Below are 16057 nucleotides of genomic sequence, written 5' to 3'. Positions count from 1 at the left end.
AGACCCTCCCATATCACAACAGCTGCTACAGCAAAGACTATGGCGGTGGGGTATTCCCCTGTAGCTGTTATCCCAGACGTTTAGGACAGCCTTGAACTAGCTCATCTCCTGCAAGCTCAGAACAAGAGCTGGGAGACTTTAAGTCACACATCCATGATCAGGAAGCTGGTCTGGCTGAATCAGAGGGAGGCCACCGTGTCTATGAACCAGACAGCCGGAGTCCCCTGACCGTACTGTGTTGACATAAGAGCTGTGCCTTGACTGTTTTCCTGAAGGATGTGGGTATCCAGCCAAGTACTGTTCCAACAGGTTCCAAAGCTTATACATGCCCTACAAGAAAGCTCTTGTCACAGAGATGACTTGCCCATAGCCCCTACCGTGACTCCTATCTTGCAAGGAAGGGAAGCTGAAACATAAAGAATCTTGAAGCCCCACCAAGGTCACAGGCAGAATATGGTAAAAACTACCACCAAGTCGTCTTCTCAGCTGTCTCCTGTACTCAAAGGGGCATCTGAGGCTTGGGCCTGGGATTACACTCTTCACAGCCCAGTGCTCACAGCCCAGCCTGAGGTGGCCCCGGAGGCCCCGCCTCACCTTGCTCTTCTCCTGCTGGAACTCAATCTGGATGTTGGTCAGCTTGGCGCGCAGCTCTTCATTAGCCATCTGCACAGAGTCCGTCTCCGCCTCGGGCTTGTCCCCCTTGCTGCGGCCCTTTTTAGACATGTTTCCTCTTGGAGTGAGACACTGAGGTCCTGAGGTTCACGCCCGCCCACCAGCGAGTACAGCTACCAGCTCGGCTGTGCTAAGCAGTCGTACAGGGCTCCGCTCGTCCTCTGTGCACACCATCACTGGCGAGTCTGTCCAGGGACAAAAGAGACTGAGTAAGCACATAGCAAGTGTCCCCCTAGCCTGAGCATCCCAGCGCTAAGCACATGCCTCACCTGCAGAAGGCCTGCCACTCTCAAGTCTGGTCTATCATAGTTCACTGGAGCTACCATAGAATCACTTGGAAGATGTTACAGGCAGAGTCTCACCTCCTAAATGATGCCCCCAGAGGACCACACTGTGCCGCTCTCCTCTAGTCCTGACCTCTTGAGGTTGCAGGACCTCATCAGTGTATCTGTGAGCCACAGCATACAGACCTCTGTGCAGCCTGTGGGTGCTGTTTCTAAAGGCTTCCTGGGGGTCTCACTTGAAGCACGTGGCAGAGGACAGGAGGCAATGTGTGCACTGCACACCACAGGACAGGAGGCAGGAGGCACTGTGTGTCCACAAGCTAGAAACTCTGGACCAATGTCAGTGCCGCTCTCTGAAACAGATGCTTTCACCCCAGACTTAACTGTTACTCCTATGCAGGGTAAAATTCTGTCATCCATGTTACAGATGAAGAAGAAATGGAGGCATGCACCAGCCAAGCACCAGGTTACACAGCTCATAACAGGAAATGGAGCTGACCTGATCATCCTGCTATGTCCAAAAGCAACACCAGAACAAGCAACTGAGGCCCTGGGACAACAGACCTTGCCACCAAGGGCCCAGTCCAAACTCCTCCTGCTGCCCACTAAACAAGAGAAACTCCAGTCAGGGAAATACCTGCCACACGGCTACAAAGCTGAAGTGCTGCCCAGTGAGGGTGGGGAGGACACATGAGAGGGAAGGATGGAGGAAGGGAGGAAGAGAAGATGTTAGGAGAAATTAACAGAATATGTAGCTTCTAGTCCAACACATAAGAAATTTGGAGTCCCAAGATAGATAAAGAAAACAGAAATAAGGAACTTCCTTAGATCATCAGAGGACTGAGGTCTTAGGGCAAAGCAATGTCTGTCCCACAGAGGGCCCGGAGCAGAGAACCACTTCCCGAGTACAGCTCCAGCTCCATTTGCATCAGGCCCAGCTCTCAACAAAATATCAAAGACTAGACCCAGACTCAGACATTAAAGTAATTCTGAATAGCATGCAAAGGGCCTCAGAGAAAAAAGCAGACAGCATGGCAGAACAGATGGTCTGTAAGTAGAGAAGAAAAATCCAGGAAGGGATAACGAGATGTCCAAGTTAAAGCATACACTCGCTTGCGTGCGCGCGCGCGCACACACACACACACACACATACACACACACACACTACAGAGGAACTCAAACAAGCTTTCTACAAGTTTCTGCAGGACTGCACAGAGCTAAAGAGCCCATGAGCTCACAGATGCACCAATGGTGTATTTCCAAACTGAAGAGAGTCTGTCCATGAGCTCACAGATACTAACATAGTGTCTTCAAACTGAAAGGCAATGGAAGACTAACGAGACAGAGACAAGACTATCCAAGGGCAAAATAGTGAGGAGGCAGTGTATTAGCTAGACTAACAGCTGTGCTCAAACACACCGAAAGCAACTTGAAGAGAAAAGGGTTTACTTCAGCTGCTAGTCCCACATCACACTCCATCACTGACAGAAATCGGGGCAGGAACTCAAACAAGGCAAGAGTCTGGAGGCAGGAGCTGATACAGAGGCCGTGGGGGAATGCTAATTTACTGGTTTGCTCATAAGCCAATCTGGTGGGGACATAGTCTCAATCTGGCTCCCTCTTCTAAAAAGACTCTAGCTTGTGCCAGGTTGAACTAAAACTAGCCAACACAGGTGTGAATGGAAGAGTGAGAGAAAAAGCCACAGGCCTCTGTAAAGCTATGTGTGGTCTTCCCCAACTAACCGCAGACGCCCAACCATAGGTACACACATTGTACTTGCACGTGAGTATATCACACAGCAAGCTGCAGCTGACCAAAGATGAAGGAAAAGAAAATCCTAAAACAAGGCCAAGAAGAAATAGCTCAGCTACAGAAAAACAATGATAAGAATTCAGCAGACGTCTCTGCAGAAATGATGGGGGGGTGGGGGGGGCAGGAACGGAGCAAAAAATGGTTTAGATAAGAAAGTCAACCTGCAATTCAGTCAACTGTGACATTTTCAGAGACTAAAGACTCAAGAGAAACAAAAGCCAAAGGATCGGCCAAGCCACACAGACCTCCCCTTTTAAGAAGGCTAAGAGAAACGCTACAGAGAAGGGTACAATGAGTCGAAAACCCAGTCTAGCAGGACCTGTAGTGTCGTGTATGCCTTTAACCCTAGCACTTGGGAGGCAGAGGCTGATGGATCACTCTGAGTTTGGGGTCAGTGCTGGCTACAAGGGTTCCAAACCAGCCAGTGCTACATAGTGAGACTATCTCAAACAAACAAACAAACAAACAAACACAAATAAACAAACAAGTCCTCAGACTAAATAGGAAAACAAACAAATGAAAACCAGATATTGTAGAATTATGGTTTACATTAAAAAGAGAGAGGGGGCATAAGTAAACAGTAAAAACTTGAGGTTTCTATTCTTAACTGATCTGACAGTTACCAGTTTGCTGGAGCAGAAAGAACTGTGGGCTGGATGCCTGCAGCTCCAGCTGGGAGGGGGAGGGGCGGCAAGCCAGACTCCACAACCTACTAGAGGAAGTAGGACCCATACAGATGCTATAGTGTACTGTTCATCCAAACTGGACTTAAGACAGCTTCTAAATACATGTTGCAAACTCTGGGCTTCTCCTGAAATAGTTTTGAGAGCGAGGAACAAATTGAGTTCCTCTTAAAACGGAAGCATTAAGCTACAAAAGGCAGAAAGAAAGTAGAAGATAAAATCAGTTGCTAAGAAGATTCAAGGAATCCAGGATAATAATCAACTGGGCAGACAGCAGCTAAGGACACCAGCTCTAACTCAACCACCCAGAGCACAGTGGCTTCACAGCCAGCCGCTGCCCCATGCTGGGGTCCCCGGAAACTGCAGAGAGAGCCAGGAGAAAAATGGCAACAATAGTATCTGAATTCACACAGCCCAAAATGCTAGCTCTGAGCACCCAGCACTCACACTGTGTACCATGCAATGCCCGCAGAGGCTGCAGGGAACACCATGGCTCCTTCTCCCCGCTGTTTTATTGCCTGCTCTTTTTTTTAATTAGATATTTTCTTCATTTACATTTCAAATGTATCCAGATCATTTCCCTATACCCTCCCCCGGCCCTGCTCCCCTACCCACCCACTCCCACTTCCCTGGCGTTCCCCTTTACTGGAGCATAAAAAGTTTGCAAGACCAAGGGGCCCCTCTTCCTAATGATAGCTGACTAGGCCATCTTCTGCTACATATGCAGCTAGAGACACGAGCTCTGGTGGTACTGGTTAGCTCATATTGTTGTTCTACCTATAGGGTTGCAGATCCCTTTAGCTCCTAGAGTGCTTTCTCTAGCTTCTCCATTGAGGGCCCTGTGTTCCATCTTATAGATGCCTGTGAGCATCCACTTCTGTTCTTCTTGAAATGGAACAGTTTCAGTAAGGAAACAAAAGCTTTTAAAATGTTCCTATCTTCATTGTTTGGCATGTGAATATCAAATTGGTGTCTAAGTCTCATAACTAGGACTAGCGAGATGGCTGAGCGGGTAAGGATGCGGAGCTTAGTCTCTGGGACCCACGTGGCGGAGGGCAAGCAGTGACTCCTGCAAGTTGTCCCCTGACTTCCAAGCATATGCACATATACGATAGATAAATAAGCATAATAAAAATTTTCTTAATTCCTGTCTGTGTTGTTAACATATTTCATAGAGAAACATTCGATGAATTGTGACTCATGATTAGGGCAGAATTCACAACTTCTGAAGTGGCCCTAAGCATGCTTTTGTTATTCAGTATGATATATTTATTTATGCAAAGTGCCATTTGAAGCTTTGAGGATTACAAAATCAAAATATTAGCGAGCTCCAAAATATATTAAAGGTGGTCTACTCCATCTCTCAATATCAAATATTCAGCCAATATTTAATTTCTTACATAAAAATAAAAAGCCCATCATGCTCATTAGTATGCAAATGTTTTCATTTTAAGAAATGCTAAAATCATATGAACATAATAGAATTGTTTTAAAGCCGGGCAGTGGTGGCACACACTTTTGATTCCAGCACTCAGGAGGCAGAGGCAGGCAGATCTCTGTGATTTTGAAGCCAGCTTAGTCTACAAGTAAGTTCTAGGGCAGCCAGGGCTATACAAAGAAACCCTGTCTCAAAAATCAAAGAGAAAAAAAAAAAGATTGTTTCAAAGTAAATATTGTATGACTTATCAGGAAACATCTGATTTGTGTGCTTATACTTTTAAACTTGGGGTCATGAAAATTACTCCAGCAAAAGGGGTCACAAGTGGAAAAAGCCTTAGAGGCACCCATGGAGACAGAAGCTGCCAGAGTGGAGACGACACGAGACCCAATCATTTGTTGCCTACAGCAAAGCACTGACTTTTAAGACTCTCTCGTATGCAAAGCTGGCCAATACTTTCATTGTTAATTGGGGAACTGGTTTGAATTCATACCCAGTCACAGAGGAACGGAATGGGAACCGTGAAGTCAAGGCCCTGCTGGCAGGGCCTCCAGGAACAGGACACCAGACTCCACTCACCTGAGCTCCTGAATATTTATGGTGGGTGGGTCTCCCTCCCACCCACTGCCCTCACCAGCATCTCCTTGGTAATCATGGGAACAGTTACAGCCAGCCAGCTCTCTGTGAGGCTCAAACAACTGAAGCTAAACACAACTGTTCCATTCCCACAAGAAGATGCACTCCACATCATACTCTAAGGAGGAGGGAGGGAAGGAGGAAGGAAGGGTGGCTGGGTGGGCGGGCCCTAAGGGGATGTGACCAATACTGAGCCCAGTTGTTTGGAAGCAAATTACAGAACCTGAGTCAACCCTTCTGGAAGGCTGAGTCCATACGCTCCCTGAAGCTCTCCTTCTCCCATGGGTCCACTTTCCAGACACAAGGTTGATGCCCCAAAGTGGGTGGTGATGCACCCAGGGGAAGGAGAGCCTTTGTTGATTTTCTAGCAGAGCAGACCCTTCCAGAACCAGAGTTGAAAGCCATCTTGTGTTCTCTTGCCTGCAAAGGTGCTCCCTAGAGTACACCTTGGAAATGTCCTACATGGTTCCTTGCACTTCCTAGACTCCTCTGCAGAAGTGCGTCATGTGAACAGACCTGGCCAATGATGTACATGAATGGTTGTGCCTAGGGCCCTCACCGGCAGAGTTTAAAGTATGACTACGCTTCCTGCCTATAGAACCCTTGAAAGCCATCTGTTGAGGTGGTGACAAGGCCACAGGGACATCTGGGCTCCTGACTTGGGCACTAGACAGGCCCAGCCAGCCTTCACTAAAGGATCTATGAAGCTGAAATGTTCTTTTAACCTTCCTTTGTTGGCGCAGTTTGGCCTTGACGCCTGGGAAATGTTCTTCCTGGCCTGCCTTCCTTCTCCTTACCACCTACCCAACTTCAAACTCCAACTCAGGTGTTCCTGGTCTTAGTACTCATTTGCACATGACTTTGGTATTGTTGTTCTAATTGCTCAGCACCTGCATCATGTTCTGTAAACATTCCTCTCCATCATCTTCTGATTGGTTTGGAACTGACAGCCTATGGCCACAGAGGAGAGGAAAGGCAAGACCTCTGGGCAGAGACAGGAATGGTGGGAAAGAATCAGGTGTGTGGATTTGCCAGCCGGACATGGAGGAAGTCAGATGTATGGGGACTGAATGAAAGGTAACGGGTCACGAGGCAAGCATGACTAGAATGAAGGGGTTAGTTGAGTTATATGAGCTGGTTGGGAAGAAGTCTATGCTATAATGCCTAAACACTCATAAATAATAAGAAATCTCTGTCATTGCGGGCTGGCCGGCCAATAGCTGTCAATCATAAGGCCAGCCAAGGCAAACGAGGCACAGCAGACCTGCTTGTCCAGGATGTGGGAAGGGCTACAAATCTAAGGTAAACTGGTTTACAGAGCCCAGGCTTGCCCACTGCTTCTTCCCAGGTGGGATTAAATGGTCACACCACAGAGGCAAGAGTTATGACATATTTAGCACACCTAACCCCTATATACCAAGAAAAGCCAGGCCTCAGTGGTGGGAGGGTGGATTCCATCTGGGCTTAAAGATGAGTCAACTGCAAACTCCTCCCTAAGGTGGAGGAAGGACCTGTGACACCAGGACTGCAGTGATCTCCGGTGACATCCCAAGAGAAGGAAGAGCAAACCGGGTACCCTCAATGAATGCGGGCACCCAGATCCTCGGCCAGATGCCAGGAAACAGAACCATGAGATAAAGAGAAGCAAACACTGCAGCTCTCAGGTCCTAGCAAGGGCTACCTAGCACATCCCAGCCCAGAAGGACTGCTCTCAGAGGGGCAACCCTCTCTCCCCACCCTACCCCACCAAAGTCACAGATCTCCTCCCCCACAGCTCCATCAGTCTGCCCTGTGCCTCCCTCTGAGAAGCCACACTGGGCAAACAGACCTGGAGTCCCCAATAACACTGTTCCACCCAGTCCATTCAGTCACTCACTCAACCAAGATCAACCGGGCTTGCCCATGCTAGTCCTAGAGTGAGAAACCCCTGCTTGCCTCTGTCTCTGACCTCTCCTTCCTTATCCTTAGTTCTGTGCTCCTGGGAGCTGCTGTGCCTGGCGCTCAGCAGATGCAGTGACAGCATGGCCGAGGGAGACTTGAGACAGCTGCGGGCTAGGCCATGGCACTGTGGAATTGAATTCTGCAACGGATGGATTCCATGACCAGAGGGTAAGGGTGTTGAGGGGGATGAGGAGGGTCATCAGTCCAGAGCCACCATGTCTCTCAGGGTAGCCCTGAGGAAAAAAAGGCCCCTCTCCCATTCAGCAGACATCTAAAGCCTTGATCCTAGCAGCCCCTGGCACTGACACACCCTGCTCACACCTCACCAACCCCAAAGGAAATCTTCCTTAGGGACTGTCCTTCTGTCACCAATCCCGTCCCCCCAGCCTAGCATCCATCCAAGCTTCTACCTGTAGTCAAGGTGGGATCCATGCACACAACTATGTATGCCTTTCACCAATTCTTGTTATAAAATTGTTTTAGCTGTAGGTCTAGGGACATCTTTTAATATTGCAAGCCGGTCTTGCAGACAAGTGGGTCCCAGTAGCAGGTCATTTTTTTTTTCTGGCTGGTGTCTGCAACAGCTCAGTAACCACCCATCAGCCTCCACGGTTTACCACGTGACCTGCTGCTGGACGCCAGCAAACTCCGCGCACCGAGTACTGATGACATGATGGCTTCCGTGCACCTTTCTGAGACAGAGTGCACGCAAGGTGACTGTGTCACCTGGCAACGTGGCCCAGAGGCCAGCTGACTTCCAGCCCCTGATTCAGGCTCAGGCCCAGCAGACCTTCCTGTATGGGGAGTGGCATTTTGCATTTGTTTCTCCTAAACAAATGAGGATTTCAGGTTTTTGCTTGGGCTGCAGGAAACACACATCAGCATCATATCTCTACACATCCCTTAGCTTCAGACAGACACACAAACACACATACACACACACACACACACACACACACACACACACACACACACACGATTGCTGTGAGCAAGTCCACCAAGGAACAGGGATCAGGAGCCAATGCCATCATTCTTTACCAATTCAACTCAGCAGAATGTCCTGAGTACCAGCCAGGCAGAGGGAAAGAGAGCAGAGGGAGGAGCTATGGGGCTGCAGAGATGCCTACACTGCAGGAGGGGGCCTTGATTCTTGCTGTCCCTTAAACTGTCTCGTGTGTCCCTGTAGCTCATCTGCAGACAGTACCATGGCCACTCCCAGGCCCAGTGTTGTGTAGAATTTCAAACCTTCCGTCCTGGACAGAAGCTCCTTATGGCCCAGGAAGGAAACAATTTACAAGTGTCAGGAAGCCCCTGAATGTGCCAGCCGTGCCAGAGCCCTCCCTCCTCAAGGTTATGCAAGCAGTAAGAACTGCTAGAGACAGTGAGGTGGGGCAGCTTGCTGGAATAGATGCTCTCTAACCAGTCGCATTCCTGCAGATGTCCATGGGCCATCACCCATGCTTTGGGGATGCAGCTGTCTTTGAGTCATTTCTGCTCCTGTAAATAACCCTCACCCACATTGCCATAAGTAACCGCAGCAAAACTCATGGGTCACCGAGTTGGACTTTGCTGGTATCCGCACTTTGATCTCTTGTCAGTTTCCATATTCCCCGCAATGATTCTTCCTCCCTATGTCAGCTAGCACCTGCCCTCAAGTCCTCCACAGCCAGTTTCACCCACATTCTTTAGAGAAATACACCACCTCATCTATGCAAGCACCCGCCCTATGCCAAGTCCTGGGTGAGCGAGACAGGCAGAGAGCCCGACAGCTGCTGCCCTAAGGCCCTGCAGGTTCCCCTGCTTCATAGGAGACAGGCCAGTATCACATGAGCTCAGATGCCTCAAAATGCTTTCAGATAGACTCCCAGCACCATCCCCCGCAGCCCTCCTACATAAAGAAAGAAAAGCCGCCTGTAAAAACTGAAGAGGCGCTCCTGCCAAGGAGGCTAAGCACAAATCTTCACCTTCCCTCCTCTCCTTCAAAGCCAGTTCCCTAGGCTCACCCCAGCCTTCCTCCCCTCTCATCCCATTATCCCAGCCCCCAACTCCAGCAGGTACCCTCTGGGAAGCCAGCAGCCAAGTCTGCCAGAGAAGAAAGTAGGCCAGTGAAGCAGGTAGGTGAGCTTCAGGTCTTCACTCTCCCTCCCCTCCTGCAAATCTTATCCCCCAGTCTCATGCCCAGCTCTGCAGCAGACTACCCATGATGGCCTCCCTGGCTCTCTACCCCTCTTCCCAGGGGACTAAGCTGATCCTGGTGAGACGCGCTACTTTCTCGCTCTGCAAACTTCCTTTATCCCCCAAGGCTGCCTCTATTCCTAAGTGTCAGTTCCCAATACCTAGAAACACATTTTCCCTAGAACCCGCAGTGGCCACACCTAGTAGAATCCCAGTGTAATTCCCTAGCAACCAACACAGGGCCGCCAGCACATCCTCCTGAGGACAGAGCGGGCAACAGAAACTAATGAACAAAACGAAGGGGCTCAGCCAGCCCGAGCACAGCGAGCGTGGCTGGGAAGCCTTGCCTTTTCCCCCATCCCCTCTGCTTGGTTAAAAACCATTAAATCGCATCCCTAAAGCTAACTCCCAAGGTCGAGTCCCTCACTTGGCCAATTCCTCTCCTGAGGCTGACCACCAAGGTCCAGATATCAAATTATTGAGGTCCAGCAATCAAAAGTCCCATTTGAATCACCTATAACATGTCCAATTAAAATTAGGCACATCATCACAACCCTTGCACCTTCATTTTATTTTTATTTTTATTTTTTTATTAGATATTTTTTAATTTACATTTCAAATGCTATCCCGAAAGTTCCCTATACCCTCCCCCAGCCCTGCTCCCCTACCCACCCACTCCCACTTCTTGGTCCTGGCATTCCCCTGTACTGGGGCATATAAAGTTTGCAAGACCTAGGGACCTCTCTTCCCAATGATGGCCGACTAGGTCATCTTCTGCTACATATGCAGCTAGAGACACGAGCTCTGGGGGTACTGGTTAGTTCATATTGTTGTTCCAGCTATAGGGTTGCAGATCCCTTCAGCTCCTAGGGTACTTTCTCTAGCTCCTCCAGTGGGGGCCCTGTGTTCCATCCTATAGATGACTGTGAGCATCCACTTCTGTATTTGCCAGGCACTAGCATACCCTCACAAGAGACAACTATATCAGGGTCCTTTCAGCAAAATCTTTCTGGCATATGCAACAGTGACTGCGTTTGGTGGCTGATTATGGGATGGATCCCCGGGTGGGGTAGTCTCTGGATAGTCCATCCTTTCATCTTAGCTCCAAACTTTGTCTCTGTAACTCCTTCCATGGGTATTTTGTTCCCTATTCTATGAAGGGGTAAAGTATCCACACTTTGGTCTTCCTTCTTCTTGATTTTCTTATGTTTTGCAAATTGTATCTTGGGTATTCTAAGTTTCTGGGCTAATATCCACTTATCAATGAGTGCATATCTAATGACTTCTTTTGTGATTGGGTTACCTCACTCAGGATGATATCCTCCAGATCCATCCACTTGCCCAAGAATTTCATAAATTCACTGTTTTTAGTAGCTGAATAGTACTCCATTGTGTAAATGTACCACATTTTCTGTATCCATTCCTCTGTTGAGGGACATCTGGGTTCTTTCCAGCTTCTGGCTATTATAAATAAGGCTGCTATGAACATAGTGGAGCATGTGGGTATATGCCTAGGAGAGGTATTGCTGGATCTTCCAGTAGTACTATGTCCAATTTTCTGAGGAACCACCAGACTGACTTCCAGAGTGGTTGTACAAGCTTGCAATCCCACCAGCAATGGAGGAGTGTTCCTCTTTCTCCACATTCTTGCCTGCTGTCACCTGAATTTTTGATCTTAGCCATTCTGACTGGAGTGAGGTGGAATCTCAAGGTTGTTTTGATTTGCATTTCCCTGATGATTAAGGATGCTGAACATTTTTTCAGGTGCTTCTCAGCCTTTTGGTATTCCTCAGTTGAGAATTCTTTGTTTAGCTCTCTACCCCATCTTTAATGGGGTTATTTGAATTTCTGGAGTCCAGCTTCTTGAGCTCTTTGTATATATTAGATATTAGTCCCCTATCAGATTTAGGATTGATAAAAATCCTTTCCCAATCTGTTGGTGGTCTTTTTGTCTTATTGACAGTGTCTTTTGCCTTACAGAAGCTTTGCAATTTCATGAGGTCCCATTTGTCGATTCTTGATCTTACAGCACAAGCCAATGCTGTTCTGTTTAGGAATTTTTTCCCCAGCCATTGCACATTTATAAACTGCCATTTTCCTATGGGCCACGTCTGACTCCTCTCTATTCAGAGGCACTTCTTTGTCCTCCTGGGACAAATATCCCTTCCCCTTCTCCCCTACCCATTTCTCCTCTCTCCTTTCTTCCCTTCCTTTATCTCCTGTCTTTGTCTCTTATCCCTGCTCTCTGTCCCTCTGGGACAAATAAGTCTCTTTTGTGCTGAGAACTTGGTCTTGGGGCGTCTTGAGATGACTTCAAGATTCCTTACACAAAATAACCACCCAACAAGGCAAGACCAAACATCAGCACCTACAGTCACAATCACTGTAAACCCAGATGCCACCAGCATAAACACACAAACAGTAACAGCCAGGACACTGTGTCCCCACTAGAGCCCAGCAACCCTACCATGGTAGGCCCTGACACAGCTTAAGCACAAAATGAAGGCCTTCAAATCGCCATATGATAGACGTCCTTAAAGAGGAAGCGAATAAACCCATTAAAGAAATCCACGGGATCACAAGCAGTAGAAGGAAGTGAATAAAAGTGTTCAAGGCCTGAAAGTAAAAACAGAAGCAACAAACTGGAGGAAATCTGTAAATGACAAGCTTAGGAACTCAAACAGGAACTTCAGAGGCAAGCCACTCCAATAAAATACACATGATGAAAGAGAGTTTCAGGCTCTGAAGACACCATAGAAGAAATGGATACCTCAGTCAAAGAAAATGTTAACTCTTTAAAAAAAAAATGTTGGCACAAAACAGCCAGGAAGTCTCAGACATTATGAAAAGACCAGATCTAAAAATGATGAATATACAACAAACCCAAACTTATGAGACACAATGAAGGCAGTTCTAAGAGGCAAACTCACAGCACTAAGTGCCTACATTAAAAAAAAATGGAGAGATCTTATATTGGTAACTTAACAGCACACTTGAAAGCTCTACAACAGAAAGAAGACATCACACCCAAAAGAGTAAAGAGCAAGAAACAACCAAGCTCAGGACTGAAATGAAAGAACAAGCAAACAATACAAAGAATCAATGAAACAAAGAGTTGTTTCTTTAGTAAACACCAGAAAGATTGACAAACTCTTATCCAAATTGACTACAGGACAGAGAGAGAAGATCTGAATTAACAAAATCAGAGATGAAGAAGACATAACAACAGGCAATGAGGAAATACAGAGAATCATAAGGATATACATTCAAAATCTAAAAGAAATGGATCATTTTCTCAATAGATACAAATTACTAAAGTTAAACCAAGATCAGATAAGTCAATTAATCAGGTCTATAACTCCAAGTGAAATAGTAGCAGCCACTAAAAGTCTAACAACAGCAACAACAAAAGGCCCAGAGCCAGATGGGTTTAGTGCAGAATCCCACCAGACCTTCAATGAAGAGTTAATGCCAATACATCTTAGAAACAGAAGGATGTTGCCCAGTTTGTTTTACAAGGTCACAGTGGCCTTGATACCAAAACCACATAAAGACCCAACAAAAAGAGTTATAGACCAACTTCCCTTATGTATACAGATGCAAAAATTCTCAATAAAATATTAGCAAATTGAATCTAAGAACACATCAAAAAGATCATCTACCACGATCAAGTAGGCTTCATTCCAGAGATGCAGGGGATAGTTCTACACACATAAATCAGTAAATGAATCCACTATATAAGCAAACTGAAAAACAAAACCACATGATCATCCCATTAGATGCAGAAAAAGCCTTCAACAAAATCCAACACCCCTTCATGATAAAAGCCCCGAAAACATTAGAGATACACGGGACATACTTCAACATAATAAAGCCATTTACAACAAGCTGATAGCCACCCATAGCCAACTCCAAGTTAAATGGAGAGAAACTCAAAGCAATCGGGAACAAGACAAGGCTGTCCACTCTCTCCATACCTATTCAATATAGTATTGAAGTCTTATTTAGAGTAATGAGGCAACTGATGGAGATCAAGGGGATACAAACTGGAAAGGAAGAAGACAAAGTATGGTTATTTGCAGATGATATGATAGTATACATAAGTGACCTAAAAAAAATCCCACCAGGAAACCCCTATAGAGAATAAACACTTTTGGCAAAATAGCTAGCTGCAAAATTAACTCACAAAAATCAGTAGCCTTCCTACATCCAAATGACAAACAGACTGAGAAAGAAATCAGGAAAATATCTTTCAGAATAGACTCTAATAATATACAATGCCCTACAGTAACTCTAACCAAGCAAGTAAAAGACTAGTGTGATAAAACTTAAAGAAATTAGGGAAGATATCAGAAGATGGGAAGATCTCCCATGTTCATGGATCAGTAGGATTAAAATAGTAAAAGTGGCCATCCTACCAAAAGCAATCTACAGATTCAATTCAATCCCTATCAAAATTCCAATACAATTCTTCATGATCTCAAAAGGTCAATTTTCAGCTTCATATGGAAACTCGCACACTCATGCACACACACACACACACACACACACACACACACACACACCAAACTGCTGAAAGTATCACCATCTCTAACCTCAAATTGTACTACAGAGCTCTAGTAGTAAGAAAAAAACCCCACATGGTATTGGCACAGAAAAAGACACAGTGATCAATTAAATAAAACTGAAGACCCAGACATAATTCACACTCCTTTGGACACCTGGTTTTTTGTTTTTTGTTTTTGTTTTTTAATTTCCTTTTGTTTTGTTTTTAAGCCAGAAATACACTGGGAGAAAAAAAAAGAGCACCTTTGACAAATGTATAACATAGCAAAGGTTCTTCTCTCTTGTCTCAGCTGGAGCCATCTTTGATTTAAACTGTAACTGACCCCCACCCACCCACCTTCTCCCCATACCAGGAAAGGTCCTGTGAGAAAGCATCCACCCTGTTCTAAAAATGTGGAGTCCAAATGCCCCAGATAACTGCATGTTCTCCGCTCCTCTTAAACTGTTGGCTTGCTTCCCCTGCAACTGCCAAGCAGGACATAGTTTTTCTGTGTTCTTTGTCTTTAACCACCCCCTGTAATACTCATTTGAGGCTGCTCTGTGAGAAGTGTTTCTTTCTAGGCAGTCACCAGCCAGCTTAACATAGACTCGTAATTCAGACTTTGGTCATGCAGAGTAGTCTTCATGTTTCTATTCCCCAACAATGGTGGTAGTCAAACTGTATGACGGAATATAAAATACTGCAAATAGAGCCATACTTATCATCCCATACAAAACCCAACTCTAAACGGATCAAAGACCTCAACATAAAAGCAGACACACTGAACCTGGAAGTAGAGACAACAGGGAGCCTTGAACTCACTGGCATAGAAGACTTTCTAACAACAGAACGCCGTTATCACAGGCACTAATATCAATAATTAATAAATGAGAAGTCACAAAAAATGAAAAGCTTCTGTGTGGCAAAGGGCACTGTCATTTGGACAAAGCATCAGCTTACAAATTAGGAAAAGTTTTTTTTTAAATAACTACACATTTGATAGAGGGTTAGTATCCAAAATATATAAACAACAACAACAAAAATAAAAAAATCACCCAAGTTAAAAAGATCTAAACAAAGCCGGGCGTGGTGGCGCACGCCTGTAATCCCAGCACTCAGGAGGCAAAGGAAGGTAGATTTCTGAGTTCAAGGCCAGCCTGGTCTACAAAGTGAGTTCCAGGACAGCCAGGGCTATACAGAGACACCCTGTCTCGGAAAAAAGCAAGCAAGCAAACAAACAAACAAAAAACCTAAACAGGGAATTCTCCATAGAGAGAACTCAAATGGCTGAGAAACACTTAAAGAAATGTTCAGTCTCTTTAGTCATCAGAAAAATGCAAATCAAAACGACTACGGTTTCATCTTACACCATCAGGACGGCTAAGATCGATCAAGCGAGTGACAGCTCATGCTGACGAGGATGCAGGGTGAGGAGAACACTCATCCGTGTGCAAACTTGTACAGCCACTATGTTCCTTAGGGAGACACAAGTCAATCCTCCGCAAGATCCAGCTACACCACTCTTGGGCACATAGCCCAAGGATGCTTCATCCTACCACAGAGACACTTGCTCAGCCATGCTCACTGTTGTTCTCTTCATAACAGCCAGAAACTGGAAACATCCTAGTTGTCCCTCAGCAGATGAATGAGTAAAGGAAATGTGGTACAGTTTGCACAATGGAATATTACTCAGCTGTTAAAAAGATGATATCATGAAATGTGCAGGTAAATAGGTGTAACTAGGAAAACGTCATCCTGTGTGAGGTAACCCAGACTCAGAAAGACAAATGTGGTATGTATGTACTTATATGTGGATATTAGCCATTAAGTCAATGATAACCAAGCTGCAATAAATAGACCCAGAGTGGT

General features: G+C 46.0%; 1 protein-coding gene across 20 annotated transcripts in view; it reads right to left on the bottom strand.

The window, feature by feature from the left end:
- The window catches only part of Jakmip1 (janus kinase and microtubule interacting protein 1), a 124763-nt gene that overhangs the window by 64522 nt on the left and 44184 nt on the right, over nucleotides 1-16057 (bottom strand). For all 20 annotated transcript variants that reach the window (XM_006504174.4, XM_011240790.3, XM_030254879.1 and 17 more), the window contains one exon: nucleotides 595-857. In XM_006504174.4, the coding sequence (XP_006504237.1) occupies nucleotides 595-723 (129 nt within the window). In that variant the 5' untranslated portion in view covers nucleotides 724-857. Of the gene's footprint in view, nucleotides 1-594; nucleotides 858-16057 lie in introns of those variants that run through there.

This window comes from Mus musculus, chromosome 5 (assembly GCF_000001635.26).
Source record: "Mus musculus strain C57BL/6J chromosome 5, GRCm38.p6 C57BL/6J".
NCBI classification, from domain to species: Eukaryota; Metazoa; Chordata; class Mammalia; order Rodentia; family Muridae; genus Mus; species Mus musculus.
Note: the sequence above shows the minus strand (reverse complement) of the source record. Positions and strands in the feature narration are given on the sequence as shown.